General features: G+C 47.2%; 1 protein-coding gene across 4 annotated transcripts; it reads right to left on the bottom strand.

Annotated features, from left to right (window-relative positions):
* Window positions 1-281: 281 nt before the first annotated feature.
* On the bottom strand, window positions 282-16,139 carry ADAMTSL5 (ADAMTS like 5). Of its 4 annotated transcripts, none has more exons than XM_074304521.1 (12): window positions 15,951-16,139; window positions 9,261-9,330; window positions 7,949-8,049; window positions 7,481-7,541; window positions 6,352-6,460; window positions 5,857-5,984; window positions 5,501-5,624; window positions 4,678-4,764; window positions 4,230-4,393; window positions 2,924-3,134; window positions 2,752-2,823; window positions 282-2,177 (listed from the first exon to the last, which is right to left on the bottom strand). In XM_074304521.1, the coding sequence occupies exons 1-12, from the start codon at window positions 16,007-16,009 to the stop codon at window positions 1,861-1,863; spliced, it is 1,503 nt and encodes a 500-aa protein (XP_074160622.1). In that variant the 5' UTR covers window positions 16,010-16,139; the 3' UTR covers window positions 282-1,860. The 4 variants fall into 4 exon arrangements, with proteins under 4 accessions (XP_074160622.1, XP_074160641.1, XP_074160631.1 ...); XM_074304540.1 differs by having other exon boundaries at window positions 7,949-8,052; window positions 15,951-16,096; XM_074304530.1 differs by lacking the exons at window positions 7,481-7,541; window positions 7,949-8,049.
* Between the last annotated feature and the right edge of the window lie 219 nt (window positions 16,140-16,358).

Below are 16,358 nucleotides of genomic sequence, written 5' to 3'. Positions count from 1 at the left end.
CGCCGCACCTAAGAATCCCTCTATAACCAAGTCTCTCAGTGGCAGGAAGTTCATCATTCCACTTTGTGTTTTTAAGTAAGCAATCAGGGTTAAGTGATTTACCCAGGATCACAAGAGTCAAGTTTGAACTTGGTTCTCTCCGACTCCAGAGTCAGTGCTCCATCCACTGCACCACCTAGTTCTCTGGGGATATTTCTAATTGTTAGAGAAATATTCTCCAGGGGATTTCCTTCCCCAAAACAGATGGGCTACCCATTTGTGATTTTAATTTAATCATTACATGCCAGGATTTGTGATTTTTAATAGTGCCAGGGAGTTGCCTGAGGCTCAGAGGCTATGTCACATCTTTAAGTGTCAAAGGGAGATTCTGAATTCAAATTGTCCTGTCCTTGGTCCACTCCAACTTACACCCCTTGCTCCCAGTTCTGTTCTCACACACCCTCAGAAAAAGACTCGGCCCTCTTCCAGATGACAGCTAAGAGAGTGATAGCCAGTCCTGTTTCTCCCTTTTCCCAAACACTGGCATTGGAGGAGTTAGTTTACATACACATGCCGAGTTCTCCGACATCACTGAGCTCACAGGGGGACCAAGGTGGTACACCATCACAAGAGTGGATCACACCCTCCGAGAAGGGCCTCAGAGGTACGAGACAATGAGAAGTCAGAGAGAGGAGGGAGACTCGAGGTTTCCCGGAGAACTTGGCACTTGAGCTGGATTTTAAAGGCTGGGCAGGATTTCAACAGGTCTTAAGACTTACACACTATGTGATTTCACATGTATCATCGTTTGCCTTCTCAATGGGTGGGGGAGGAGCTGCAGAGAGAATTTGGGATTTAAAATGTCTAAAATAAACAACTTATATGCTGTACAGCCCACTAATATTTGCATTGCTAGGCCATGTTTCCCTCATATCCTACATTATTAGATCTAATTTGAGTGTCTCCTAAAGCTGTTACATCCTCCACCCCTCAATTCCCTTTCAAATTATCCTGACTTAACCTCTCATCTCAGGCTATTCAAGAGCAGTGAAGGCAATCTTCTTTGGCTCCAGTCTTGAGTGATGTCACTCTGCCCAAAAGGGCCCCCCATCCGTGGTCTTCCACAGCCTGGCTCCAACTACTTTTCCAGTTGTCTTAGACTATTCCAGCCCGTTCTTGGACACCATGCCCTGTTTATCTTGCCTTCTCCCAACTGCGCCTCTGTTCACCCTGTTCCCCGTTGCTAGAAGAAAGACTTCCTTTCCTCCTCTCAGTTTCTGTTAAAACGTTGAAGGCCCAGCCCAGGTGATGTGTCTTCCCAGAATCCTTCCCTAATTCCCCAGGTCAAGATGACCTCTCCCTCAAATTTCTCCTGGCACTTGGCCCAGTTTACCATCTCATGATCTCATTCTTCCTCATCAAAATGGGGTAAATGTCTTTCCTTATTAGACTGTAGACGCCTAACAAGCAGGATCTTGGTCCAGCAGAGGCCCTTCCTCGTACATAGTAGGTAATCACTGTATGTGCTATGTGTATATGTGCCCCTTGAAGAGAGTGAGAGAATGTGTGTGTGTGTGTGTTCCCTTCTGGCCCTGCAGACTGGAAGGGTGAAGAATTCAGGGTCCAGAGGGAGGCCATGGGGCAAAGCAGAGACTCGTCCTAGGGTTCCTGCTTCCGCCATGGGCATGGGGCAGAATGAGGAAGCCAGTCTGGCTCCCCTGTGCCCATTTCTCAGAAGAATCCCCCTGGAGTGCTACCGTCCTGGGCAGCAGCATGGTGGAACGGGTCTGCCCATTTCGGGGACTCTAGTCCCAGCCTGGTCCTCTCGAGGGCAGTCCACTGGGCTAGATGTGGCCCTCTCCAGGTCTGGGGCAGTCAGCCTCAGCCTGGTGGGGGGGTCTGGGGACAATGCTTGGCCACCTCCTGGATGCGGCTATCTTCTCTGGGAGTCCAGGGCCGAGCATAGCCAGCATGGGGCAGCAGCAGCCGGTCCAAGGTGCCCTCATAGTTGATGTGTCGCTGGGCTGCTACCAGGTACTCTGCTCGAGGGACCAGCAGGGGGCAGGGGCAGGCCCCTGGGGCCCAGAGGAACTCCCTTCGCTCTAGTGGGGTCCAATTCTTGTAAGAGTGTTGCACCTGAATGTCATACCGGGTCTCCTCACCCATACGGAGCCGTGCCAGGACCCGAGCCCGGAATACTGTGGGTATCAGCAAGGGCAGACTCAGGGATTTGGAGAGCAGCTTATGGAGCCCCCTTATTTGTGTAGAGAGCCCTCTGGAGAGGTCTCAGGATAACCCGCAAGTCAGTCACAAAGTAAGGACAGAAAGAATACAGGGCAAGGTTCCTCCCACTCCTCACATCCTGGCCCAAGCTCTTCATCTTACAGAGGGGGAAACTGACACTTAGAGAAGTGTGTGACTAGAATCAGAACCCAATTCCCCTGCCTCTTAGTCTAAGATGCCCTGTGGGCAGCAAAAGGGTGGGAGAAGAGGCAGTTTGGTGCAAGGAGGGAGAACTAGCTTTTTAACTGGAGTTTGGGGGTTCAAACCTCAGCCTTGGTTATTCCTTGCAGGGCAAGTTAACTCAACCTTATTTTCTTCCTCTGGATAATAAAGGAGGTCAAACTATACGATGTCTAAGGTCCCTTTCAAATACAGAGCCTGTGGAATCTATGAGTCAGGAGGCTCCAATCTGAGAGGAGATGGCAGTTGGGGTAGAAATAGGAAATTAGGAGCCCAGGGACTTCATGGAGGTAAATAGGGGGATCTTACCAAAGTCACTCCTGCAGTAATGAAGCAGACGCTGACTCCGGCCCTTGGCACCTGGACATGGCTGGCAGGTCTCTACAGATGGCAATAAAGTGGGCAATGAAGTGGCCAGCTTGTGGGCAGGGGATTAAAGAAAGGGGCTTCCCTGCTCTCCTCAGGAGAAAAGGAGACCCACCTGTTTCAATGGGCTGCTCCCGAAGTGGGGAGAATGCTGGAGAGGAGGGGAATGGCCGAGTCCAGGCTGGGGCAGTCTGCTGGGGCCCCACCTCCACTTCCCGAGTCTGTGGCTGTCTCAGAGGACTCCTGTGATTCTGCAGGGCATAATAGGCATCCCTTGGCAGCCAGAACTCAAACTCAATGCCTGGGTTGGGCTCTTGGAAGAGAACCTAGGGGAGGAAAGACAGATTCCCATTTATACCAAAGCCTCAGTTTTCAAAGATCCCCCATTCTAGTTGATTCAGAGTCAGTACTATGGAGAGAGCCCCTAGCCTAAGTGGGAGAGTTAAATCCTGGGTTCAAGTTCAGACTCTTTCAATTAATTCACTGAGTCATCTTGGGCTTTCTAGGCTTTCATTTCCCCATCTGTTCAGTGAGGGCTGAGGCTAAATGGTTTGTAAATCTCATTCTAATTTTGAGAAATAAATACAAAGTCTGGGCTTGAATCCAGACTCCCCATTTGCTGGCTGCCGAAACCTAAAAAATTCTCCAAGCTCAGATATAGGCTCTCCTCCCTGCCCTGCCTGCCTTCCAGAGTGGCTCTGGCAAATAGCAAATTTCTGCAGAACTTGGAGATTTGAAAAGGAAAGTGGAAGTATCCTTCCCCTTTAAACCCTAGTCCGAAACTAACTCATAGTCTAGGCTCTCAAACAGTCTTGCAGAGTATCTTCCTAAACCTTTGGCTCTAATAAGTCTTTGAATACATTTGATATATAGTTCCTACCATTAGACTGTCTGCTCCTTGGGGGAAAAAAAAAAAAAAGAGAGAGAGAGAGGCTGCCTTCTTTCTTTGTAGCCTCAGCTCCAAACAGTGACAAGAATAGGTGCTTAATAAATATTAGTTGACTGCCTGCTAGGTTTCTGGCAATTGTAGGTAACAACACCCTTAGCTCTCACAAGAGCACCAGCATTAAAAAATAGTTTCCACTCCAGGACAATATGTATTTATCTCATAGAAAATGCTGGGAGAGAAAGAATGGAGGTATTATTATCCCCATTTTACAGATGAGGGAACTGAAACAGGACTTAAGTAATTCTCCAAAGACCACATAGCTCGTAAGTGGAGAAGGCAAGGATTAAACAGGTTTCCTGATTTTAAATCTAAGGTTGTTTCTCTGATTACTCACTGCCTCCTACAATATTTCAGCTGACTCACAATAATAGTATTTTCATTAGCTCCTGTGGCAATATGGGTCCTATACCTGAGTTTACAATAACTCACAAATATTCCCAGGATTGGTCTCTGCCCCTCACCCTGTAATTACCTGCAAGTGAAGATCTTCACCTGTGGGTCCAGCTGCCCACAGACTCTCATCACGGTCATTGGTGCGGCTATAGTAGACCTGGGTCTTGGCCACCTGGAAGGTCCCTGGCCAGTCAATGGCCCAGTCCCCATTGAAGACATAGCGCCCATCACTGCTCATTAGTGCTGGGTGTCAGGGGAGGGAAAAGAGTTCAGGGAATTTGCTAGAAGCCAAGTTAGAGCTCGGGTCCCCAGACCTCAGTTTCCCACATGCAGTAGGGTGCTAGAAGAGCCTTCAGGCCAGAGGGAGGGAGTGGGATTAATGTAGCCCTAGACTCAGATCAGCTTCCTCAGAGTCCCTTAAGGACTAGGGATAGCCCCACTCGAGACCAGGAGGTAATACCGCCAGGCTTTCTCTTTACCCTCCACCCCAGCAGGGCCAGGAAGTGGGAAGCCCTCTGAGCTCTCACCCAGATAATTTCTGCTCCTGTCAGTGACTCTGATATGCCGGGCACCGGTGGGAATAAGGGTCACATTCCAGTAGCCATGTGATTGACCTGGAAGGAAATGGGGTGGGATAGGGGAGGCAAATGAGTCTCAAAGCTTTGACTTGCTGCCCTCCCTCAAGAGCCACGAGCATACTTGTATTTAGGGTCCCAAGCATGAATGCATGGGTCATGTAAGCCTAGGGGTGCTTGGGGGAGCACTCATGTGGGTAACATTGAAAAGAGCATCAAGTTGTAACTGTTACTACTTCAGATTCCGGTCCTCCGGCTGGGCTTTCATTTCTCTCAAATGGACCAGTTCTCTCAGCTCACATCCCATTTCTAAAGCCCCTTCCAGCTCTGGCGGGCTATATTCTAAAGTCCCCTCCACCCCTCTCTGATGTTCTATGTCCTAAAGCTTCTGACTTTCTTTGCTCCAAGTTCCTTCTGCCTTTTAAGTCCTTAGCTCTAAAATTGTCTGTCTGTCTGAGGGTCTCCCCTAGCTCGGACCCTGTTATGTTCTAAGACCACTTCTCTGGGCCTCTTTCCTCATCCATCAAATAAAGGGGTTAGACTAGATTAAGTTCCTCTTAATCCTAAATCTGTGATCCTTCTGGATCTGATATTCTATGTCTAAAGGTCTTTTTCCAGCTTTGATATTCTACATTCCAGAAGCTAAAGGGACCAAGTGGGACAGGTGAAGGTCTGTGAACTCTGAGCCATGTAACACCTAGAGTAATAAGGACTAGGTAAGGGAAAGAAGAGGGGCCCAGAAAGGAAGGATTCAGCTCTGCAGGGGAGCAGTCACCGGACGGTGGGACAGCCTCACTGAAGACTCGCTGGATGAAGAGACAAGAGTTGTTCCTGCCACCACACTGCCCACAGTGGTCCTCCTGGGTCCCGGAGCCCAGCATCCCATCACAGCCTGCAGTCTGGGAGACATAGGTAATGAGGCACACCTGGCTCGAGAATGCCATTTCCCCTTGTGCTTCCAGAGAGCTAAGGACTTCAGAGATACCTTCCCTCAAGCCCATCCCAGGACACAGCCTTAGACTGTCCTCAGTTCCCCCCTCCACTTCCCTCTTCAGGAATGGTATGGAAAGCCAAAGGGGTCCCTGGGCATTTGTGGCAGAGGCTGGTTGAGCTAGGAAAAAAGGCTCTCACAAGGCATTTGCCATTGATACAAAGTCCCTCAGAGTCCGGGCTGCAGGGGGTCCCATCCAGCACTCGGCCAAAGGTGTAGTAGAAAGTGTGGCCCTCCGCCAAGCAATTCAGGTCACACAGGTTGGGAGCTGCAAGAGGAGAGCATGAGAGGTGGGAAGGAGGTCTCTAACTGCATCCTTCCGAACGTTCTTCCTGGGAAGCTCCCCTAATTACTCTATCCCATTATTGCAGGTCCCCTTGCCAATAAGTCTGAGCTCACAGGCTTAAGCCAGTTATGAATCAGTTTCACAAATTCACAAATTCCCTTTTCAATTCTTAGGGGGGTGGAGTAGATCCTCAGTCCTGAAGGCTCAATTTTTCCTGCTTTTAACCTAAAATTCTGGCTGATTATTCAGTTACCCATTCCCAGACTTGGGTGGCCCTAAGCTGTCTGGGCAGTAAGGCTTGGGAGTGAGGATTTACCAGAGTGAACTAGCTTTGGGCCCAGTCACTCACCTCCATAGAAGGGTACCCATTGGTAGGTGGCCTGGTCACTCAGAACAGGCCTGCTGTTGTAGAGGGCACACTGTAGCTCCCTGAAGGGCATGGCACCAGAGGGGCATTCCTGACAAGCAAAGCAGGGAGGGAAATTTCTGTCAAGGGGAAGAAAGGGCAGTGCTCTTGGGCTGGGAGAAGAGAGGCTGCTGGGGAAAGGGGGAAGAGTTGGAACTGGGAGACTTGGGGGAAAGGAAGTTGAGGGCATCGGGGATGTATAGTGGGCAAGAACTTCACCAATAGCACCTGAGGGACTCAAGGGAACTTTGGGAGGTTTTTGGGAAGGAGGAAAAAGAAGGATTGTAGGCAATGCTGAAAGAAATCTTGAGAAAACGAGTATCCTTTCAAGAATTGGAAATTGATGGGATGCCCAACAATTAGAGGGTAGCTGAGCAAGTTATGTTATGTGAATGTGATGGAATGCTATTGTGCTGTAAGAACGAAGGAAGACTATGTTTTGCATGACTTCACATGTATAATTGATATCATATTGCCTTCTCAATAGGTGGGGGAAGGGCTGGAAGGAAGGGCAAGAATTTGGAACTCAAATTTTAAAAAGTGAATGCTAAACAAAGTATAATTTTTTATAGAAAAATGATGAAGGGGACGGTTTCAGAAAATGAAAGAGTATTTAGTGAGAGGTTGGAGCTCTAATTGGGTAGGAAGGACATCTGGATAGAATATTGCCTATGGAGAATAGATGATGTCCCTTAAGACTGGGTGTGGGAGGGAATATGGGGCTGCAGAGGGCAAAGTTGGGGGTAAGATTCAGACTCACAGACTAGGAGAGCCTTTAAAAAAAAAGGAATAAAAAAAAAAAAAAAAAAAAAAAAAAAACAGAACATCAGAGCTGGGAAGGATCATCAAACAAAACTGAGAACCAAGGGCAGAAAAAGTCTTATTTGCCCAAAGTCACAAAGCAGACCAGAAACAGAGCTGGGACTCTCCTGGGTTTTTGGAACCCAATGCTCTTTCCACTGTGCAGCGGAATTTTTTTTTGAGGAACTGTATCTGGGGATGAGGGGGTTAGCTGAAGGACATAAGGTGTCATCTTGGAATTGGGGATCTCTAGAGGCTTTGGGGGACTCACAGGGAGCCTGCATAGGCGGTACTGGTGAGAGTCTCCCCCGCAAGCATGTTCTCGGGAAATCCTGCAGGCAGATGGGGGGTAGGAGGGTCAGAGGCTGTCAGGAAAGAAGCAGTAGTGGCTGGCTTATAACACCCTCCCCCCACTTCCTGCATACACCCTCCCAGCCTAGCCCCACATTCCGACAGGATTAAAGGGCTGTACGCTTGGGATGGGGCGTGGGGGTGCTCAGTGCCCAGGCCTGCCCTGACCCCCCTTTCCCATCAATCCCCACCTTCTCATCCTGAGCCCTAGGGGAGGGTGGAGTGGAAGGGGAGAGCAAATGCCCCAGGTACTCCCCACCCCACTGGAGAAGATGCAAAGCTACTTAGAGAGGCCCGACTCTCCATGCTCCCCCAAATCCCCTAGGCTTCCCATGGGAAGAAGCACTCCTCCTCAGCTCTCCCTTTCCCATCATCCTCAGGGTCTCACCGCATACATCTCCGGCTGCGCACTGAAGCCCCTTGCCCGCAAGTGGTGGAGCAGCCACTCCAGGCCCCCCAGGACGTCCACTCACTGGACCCAGATCTTCCCTACTTGGAGGAAGATGAAGTTAGATGGACCCAGGAGTTCCAGCTCCCAGCCTAAAGGCAACCTCCCCAATGAGTTTCCTCTGGGCCCCTTTATGAGGTGGAGCCAGGAAGGGAAGTACGAAGGCCCTCAGGGGCCCTGTCTCCCTAGGGGAGACCCCTCCCTCTGTCAACATGGCCCAGCCCCAATCCTTCCCCTGCCCTATGGGGAGGCAGGCAGCAAATGGGGAGCTTCCAGAGCTACTAGGAAGCAGCTTCGGGGTGCTGGGTGCTTTCTAGCCCCAGCCTGTTCAACCAGCTTTAGCCCCAACCCCCAAGAACACTGGCTCAGCCCTAAAAAGGATAGGGATATGTGTGTAATTTCCATAAGAGGAGGGATAAGGAGGAAAAATAAGAGAGGGGCCCTAAAGGCTGGTGGGATTTGAGGATGTGAGGTCCAGAGGAATAGATATTAGTAGGTAGGAGGGGTGCTCCTCAGGGCCTGGTAAAAACTGGGGCTGAGGGTGAGGGGAGGGCTGCAAAAAAGAGAGGTGCCCCCACCCCGACCTGGCTCACTCCTCAGAAAACCCCCCAAATGTCAAGGCTAGCAAAGGCCCTTGTCCACCTCCTACTTGCTTCCCCTGGGCCGAATTCCATGGAGGCTAGTGTCCAGAGATGCGGGGGCTGGGTTTCTAAGGACTGGAAAGGGCCCATAAACACAGAGTCAGGCCAGCTTGTAACCTCTGGCAGGAGTCCCCCTACATTAATGAGGCTCATACAGAATGGGCTGCTCCTCCCCCAAGTCCCCCCTCCACAAACCCCTCCCACCTCCTTTAGGACCAGGCTCGGGTTCGGGGATGGGGGACTGGGGGGGCCCTCAGTAACATACACACATCCTGAGCTTCGAGGCTGCTCTTCCCCTCCCCCTCAAACTGCACCAAAAGGTCACTAACAAGGAGCTCCATCCATCCCAGTGAGTCACAGAGAGGATTACAGGAAAGGCCCATGTGGACTTCAGGTCAGTGGAAGTGCCTCCGGGACCAGGAGCCCTGATGGTGTTCCAGGATGGCTCCCACAAAGAGGGCTGGGCTATCTTCTGCTGTCCCCTTTTCCCCAGGAGATGGGGAGTGGGCAGCAGTTCCTGGAAGGGGTGAGAACTAGGCCAGAAGAAGACAGGGAGGGATCTGGGGCTTCTGGGACAACTAGGATGTCAAATCCAGGAGTATTTCCTTTACCTGAGTCCTCCCTTCCAGAGCACAGCATAGGTATATCCAGATCAGGAGCAGGACTGGTCCAGACCTGGGCCTAAGGGCAGCAAAGGGCAGAGTTTAGGGGATGCAGGGGGTCAAGAGAAGGGTCCTCAGTGACTCTTTCCAACAATGAGATGATTCAGATCAGTTCCAGTAATCTGGTGATGGAGAGAGCCATCTACACCCAGAAAGAGAACTGTGAGAACTGAATGTGGATCACAACATAGCATTCTCACTCTTATTCTTATTTGCTTGAATTTTATTTTCTTTCTCAGTTTTTTTTCCCTTCTTGATCTGATTTTTCTTGTGCAGCAAGATAACTGTACAAATATGTATACATGTATTGTATTTAACATATACTTTAACATGTATGGGGCTACCTGCCATCTAGGAGAGGGCGTGGGGAGAAGGGGAAATTTTAGAACAGCTAGCATTTATATAGTGCTTTAAAATTGACAAAGGACTTTACTTATATTATCTCATCCTCACAATAGCCCAGGTAGATAGGCGCCTGATTTAAATGAAAATAATTTAAATTGAATTATCTCAAAGTAAGTAATAAGGCAAGATTTAATCTCAGGAACATGAGTCTGCCATGAAAGTGCAGATGATCACTTCCTAAGGATGAGTGACCTATTCAGTTGTGTGTTGGATTTCTGTGATTCTGCAACTAAATGACCTCAAAGGTCTCTTCCCAGTTAGCTCTGGCTGCCTCCTACCTACTCACTATTTGCCTTTCCTTGGCTGGGTATCATGCCCTCTGCCAGCATGCGCCAAAACCCCTCTTTAAGACAGCAGATGATTTTTGAGAACTGCCATGTCAGGAAAATTCGTCACATGGCCATGACAATGATAAACTGCTCTGAGCTTTGCCAGACTGGTCCTCCATGTCAAAGATTCTATCCTTGGCCTATACTACGCAGTTCTAGGAGGCACTTGATAAATTTGATTTTTTTTCCTTTTGTGATCTAAGGTTCTTCCTAGTGGACAGTTTATATCATATATATATATATGTATATATATATATAAGATATCTCAGTCAGGCCTTTGCTCCTACACTCCTACCTTTCTAACATTATTAATTCCTTTTTTTTTCATCTTCCATAACGAATAATCCAAACTTTTTCTCCTTCAGCCCCCAGTACCATCTATATGTCCTATGCTTAATTTGACTATAGACTTCCTATATCTCTAAGAATACTAAGTACATACAAAAGGTATTTACTCCTTAAAAATTCTCTATTCTCTCTAATCAAAGAAGAAGAGACTAATCCCTCTCTCTGAATCCTTCATTCCATTCCCAGCATCCTGCCTTCTCCAGCATACCAGATTCCCCTTAAATCTAATGCCTTCCTCTTATTTATTTCCAATTCATCCTGTAAATATCTTGTGGGTACATAGTTACCTGAACGTTGTCTTCCACATTAACCTTTGAGTTCCTTGAGTGTGGGAGTGTCTTTTGCCTTTCTTTGTATCCCTTATACTTAACACAGTACCCACAACATAATGGATGCTTAATAAAATTTTAGTGACTGAATTGTTTTATTGACACTCCTTAGGTTTTATTTTATCCTTAGCCTTAAGAAGCTTACATTTTATTTGAGGAGACAATACATGTATCATACATATATAAGTATAAATGAGATAAATATGAGGTAATTTGGCTTTGAAAGCAGAAACAGCTGAGTGAAGTGAGCAGAACCAGAACACTATGCACAGGAACAAGATTATGTGATGATCCACTAGGATAGACTTAGCTCTTCTCAGCAATTTGGTGATCCAAGACAATTCCAATAGAGAAGAAAAATGCCATCTGCATCCAGAGGGAGAACTATGGAGACTGAATGTGGATCAAAATATATTATTGTCACCTTTTTCTTTTCTTTCTTTTTTTGTTTTTGCTTTTGCTTTCTTGTGGTTTTCCCTTTTGTTTTGATTTTTCTTTCACAATATGACTGATATGGAAATATTTTTAAGATGATTATAAATGTATAACTATAAATATATCAGATTACTTGCTGTCTTGGAAAGGGGGAGTGTAAGGGAAGGAGAGAGAAAAAATTGGAACTCAAAATCTTATCAGAATGAATGTTGGAAACTATCTTTATCTATTTTGGTTCCTATCTTTTTCCAGTGATTCTCTTCTCCATAAACTGAGCTACTTCCTTTTTAAAAAAGTAACTTTAAAGAATTTAAACTTGAACATTCAGTGTTCAAAGAACAGAAGAGGTGATTATATATGAAAGCGAACTTCTGTTATGTAATTTTAAAGTATATACTAAATTTAACATGATAGTAGCAAAAAACTATCTTTAATGTAATTGGAAAAATAAGATGATGTTTATAAAAAAAGAAAGAAAAGCATCAGCAGCTGGAGGATGGGGTTAGGAAGTGCTTCATGGTGGTGGTCATATATGTAAGTTGAAATTCTAAAGAAAATAAGATTCTAAGAAGGAGAGATGAGGAAGGATGTCATTCGAGGGATGGAGGATAGCCAATGCAAATGCACAGAGATGGGAGATGGATTGTGATGTGAAAGGAAGGTTTCTCTGACTGGCCAGCCAAAGTAGAAGTACAGAACAAGGTGAAACAATTAAGTTGGAGCCATGTAGGATGAAGCTTTGAAAACTTTGAAAAAAAATTCAAAAGATAATGGGGAGCCACTGGTATTTATTGATGAGGGGAGTGACATGATCAGATCTGTGCTTTTGGAAAATCAGTTTAGCATCTGGGCAGAGGAGGCATTGAAGTGGAAAGAGACAACTCCAGGAGACCAAGATCAGCCTTTGAGGCATCCTGCATTGAGGGCATCTTCACCTGAATCAAAATCACAAATTTAAGGAAGTCATCTAACCCAACTTAAGGGTCTTGACTATCAATGCCCTAGGCAATCCTCCAAATTTGCTTTTCAATCATGTCTGATTCTTCATGGTCCTACTTGGGGTTTTCTTGGCAAAGATACTGGAGTCATTTTCCATTTCCTTCTCTAACTCATTTTATACATGAGGAAACTGAGGTACACAGGGATAAGTGATTTGCCTGGAGTCACACTGTTAGTATCTGAGGCTGGATTTGCATTCAGGTCTTCCTGACTCCAGGCCCATCACTATCCATTGTACCACTTACCTGCTCTTCGTCAGGAGACCTAGTTCCAAACCCTGACTCTAGTGCTTTCCACCTGAAAGACCATAACCCAGGTATTTTATGTTTCCTAGACTCAGTTTCCCCATCAAGATGGGGAGAGGAGGATTGGGGTGGCCAGTTGTAAATCCTCTGAACTCTGTGGGGACTGGATGTGGATCACAACATAGTACTTTCACCTTTTTGTGCTGATTGTTTGCTTTGTTTTTTTCTTTCTCACTTTTTTTTTCTTTTTCATCTGATTTTTCTTGTGCAGCATGATAAATGTGGAAATATGTTTAGAAGATTTATACATGTTTAACCTATATAGGATTACTTGCTGTCTAGGGGATCTGAGGGAGAAAAATGTGGAACTCAAGGTTTTGCAAGGATAAATATTGAAAACTATGCATAGGGGCAGCTAGGTGGCGAAGCGCATAGAGCACCAGCCCTGAATTCAGGAGGACCAGAGTTCAAATCTGGTCTCAGACACTTAACACTTCCTAGCTGTGTGACCCTGGGCAAGTCACTTAACCACAGCCTAAGGGGGGGGGGGAAGCATATATTTTGAAAATAAAAAGCTATTGTTTTTTAAAATTAAATAAAAATATATACATAAAAAAATAAATCCTTTAAACTGAAGCTAGAGGGGAAAGATCCTCATGAACCCAGGAATTGGTTCATTTTCACAAATACTTATTAAAAACCTACAAGGAAGATGGGACTATGAGAGCTACACAAACAAAACACATTTTCTCTGGCTATCTACAATGCCTTTCTTTAACCCTTAATTAAAACCCCATCTTTCTATAGAAAGCCTTCTCCAACTCCTCTTCCCTGCACTAATCATCTCCTATTTCTCTTATATAGAGCTTGTTTTGTATAGCTTTGTCTGCAAGTGGTCTCCCAGGTTAGATTGTAAACTCCTTGAGGTCAGGGACTATCTTTTGCCTCTTTTTGTGTCTTCGGTGGCATTTAGTTCCATACCTGGTTCACAGCAGGTGCTAAGTAAATGTTTACTGACTGATTGGCTAATATAAAAACCAAAAAAAAGAAGAAAAAAAAGAAGAAAGTCCCTGCCCCCAAGCTGTTAGACAAAGTCAGGAACACTGAGTTTTGAATCCCATCTCATACATTTTGGGGACTATAAATACTATAACACCAACTTCTCAGGGCTCCTATTATGGTGGTAAGGACCAAGTGAGATATTGCTTGCAAAGCAAGTATATAAGTAATATATAATTCATATATTAAAAGAATATATGAATGCAAGCTATTGTTATCATCCTCATCATCATTCAGCTAAGGTATATCTAACACAAGAGGATCACTAAATTCAGGATTTTGAGAAAGAAGAAAGGTTGGGATTCAGAGCAGGATACACAGGTCCTTGAGCCTTAGGAAAGCCCCATATTTACACACATACACAGAATCGATTTGTAGTTTAGTTGTTCTCTGACTTGGTTATCCAGTACATATGAGCATCACTATAAATATCTGACTAAATAAACTCAGGAAGGTCTCTCCTGTCTGAGTTTTGGTTTTCTCATCTGTCAAACAGCTCACTTGGGGGAAGGGGAGAGCACCTTGTTCTCATCAGCCGAACCCTCATCCTGATTCTGACAACTCCACTCCCCTCCCCTCCCTGGCTCCCATAGACTAGTGTCCCTTAACTCCTTATCTCTGAGCACAGGCCTGGCTACTGATCTGATGTTGGCAGGAAAATAAGCAGCTGCCTAAATCTCTTGGGAAGGGAGGGAGTGTTTGGATGGCAGGGAAACTAGGTGGAGAAGGCAGGATTGGGGTGGATGTCCCGGATGGGGAGGTCAGTGGTTAGTACCCACCCAAGCTTGACACTGGGCTCTTTTAGGCAACTTGGGACTGAGTCAAGGGGCGATATCCAAGCTCCTAAGTAATTGTCCTCCTCAGTAAGCACCGATACTCCCTTAGTGTGGGGGGGCAAACAGCACTCCTATGGGACCAGAAAAAATCGAGCTGTCAAGGATCAAAGAAACATGGAATGACAGAACTGAAAAGGACCTTGGAATCCAATCCTGTCACGTGACAGATGGGAACTCTGATTCCCATTGACAGAAAGTGACTGACCTAAGGTCACACAATCAACAAGGGGCCCCAGGCTTTAGTCTCTCCAGTGAGAGGGATCTACCAACTGGGAGGAACTCAGTGGAGGTCCCCAGGGGCATCCTTTCTCTCCTCATTTTCTATTGACTCAGGGATTGGAATTGTTAATTGTGGGAAGGCTCTCTAAGAAGAGAGGCAGTGTTGTGTAATGGAAAGAACGCTGTTTTTGTCCTCAGGAGACCTGGCCTCCCTGTGGACTAAGTAAGTCCCTTCCACCCTCCTGGCTTCCATTGCTCCTTCTATGATAGGAAGGTTAAATCACTTCTTACTAGGGTCATTTCCAGTGCTAACATCCCTGAATTCTCTGAAGATTCTACACCAAGAAGGTAGTTTGGCTTCAAGAGCATCATTTAGAGCATAACCCACCAAGTCTTGGGCTAGGCCCTGTTGGGGGCGGGGTAAGGGAAGCCAAGGGAGGAATGAACTTGGGCTGCTGTATGAAGCTTTGAACACTCACAGAGACTCCCTGGGGAGGGGAGGGAAGATTCTGGAAACAGGAGTGGGGGAAGGGGCAGGAAGATTACCCATCTACTCCTGGCTGAATGCCTGACTTTCAGTGAAAAAAGACACTGGTCTGGGAACTCCTGAGTTCTCCTTACTTATCCTCTCTGGGTCCAAGATTCTATTTCTCAGAACCTCCCAGTTCTAGGTGACTAAGGGAACAGGGAAGCTAGCTGCTTAAAAAGTGCTTTTGAGAACCTTGTAGGAAAATACTGATGATATCCCCTCAGGAGGCAGGGAGTTTACCCTAGAATGGGGAGGGGGATCTGGAATCTGGGAAGAGGGGATAGGCTGACCCTTCAGGGGAGGTTTTAATAGTTTAGGAAGGAAGGGCATAGAGGGAAGGAATGAAAAGGTGGGTGATGGGAAATGGAGAGGATGGAGGTAGGTTTGGTGCCTGGACCAGCTGAAGGAATAAGTCAGAGGGTGCTGCTTTTAGAACTATGCCTAACTCCCCCTCTTCCTGCTTCCCAGCAAAATTTGTAGATGAGAGGGTTATTAGTTAAGAGACTTGGAGGGCTGTAACCTACGTCTAGCCCCACATCTATGACCCTTTCAGAACCTTTTCCCCGAGCTCTGGGTCTCAATTCTTCCATCTTTTAGATGGACCGGTGGGGATAAATGATCCTTTCAGCTCTGACACTCTGTGTTCTAAAGTGCTCTCCAGCTCAGCCATGCCATGATCCAACTTCTGAAGTCTTCCCCCAACCCCCAGTTGTAAAGTTCCCAGAGACACCCATTTCTTCTTGGAAAGGATGGAGACACGTACTGTTCCCCAAAGTTTCTTTGGAAAGAGTTTGAGGGGGTGGGGAGGTCCGAGGTTCACACTTTGCGCGGTTAGGGAAGGGGGAATGCTGTCTAAATTCATTGCTCCCAGGGAAGGGGGAACCCTTGAAGGGTCCAGGAACTTACCAGAGCTTCCCCGCCGGGTGTTCAACCCGAGTTTCTTGGGTCCCTGAATGAGGTGGCATCTGGGGGGAGGGCGCGGTCGCGCGTGGAGCTGGGCGGGCCACCTCTTGCTAACCTGGGTCGAGCGTCTGAGCGGCTCTCCTGGCCGGGACTGGCGGGCTGTGGGGTGCTGCCCGAGCAGCGGCCCCTCCCACCCCGGGCCGGCGGGAGGAGGGAGGCGGGGGCGCCTTCGGGGCCCCGCGCCGTCCTAGGCCCCCACCCCTTCCACCCCACCCAGGTCCCATTAACCCCTCCACGCTCATCCTGGGACTATGGGGCTCCTTGGCTCTGCTAAGCGGAGCCACCAGGCACCTCAGGGGTTAAAAATATGGGGGGTCGAGGAAATGGAGAGGGAAAGGATTGAGTCCCTCT

This window comes from Sminthopsis crassicaudata, chromosome 1 (genome assembly GCF_048593235.1).
Source record: "Sminthopsis crassicaudata isolate SCR6 chromosome 1, ASM4859323v1, whole genome shotgun sequence".
Classification (NCBI taxonomy): Eukaryota; Metazoa; Chordata; class Mammalia; order Dasyuromorphia; family Dasyuridae; genus Sminthopsis; species Sminthopsis crassicaudata.
This window is presented reverse-complemented; position numbering and strand designations above follow the sequence as displayed.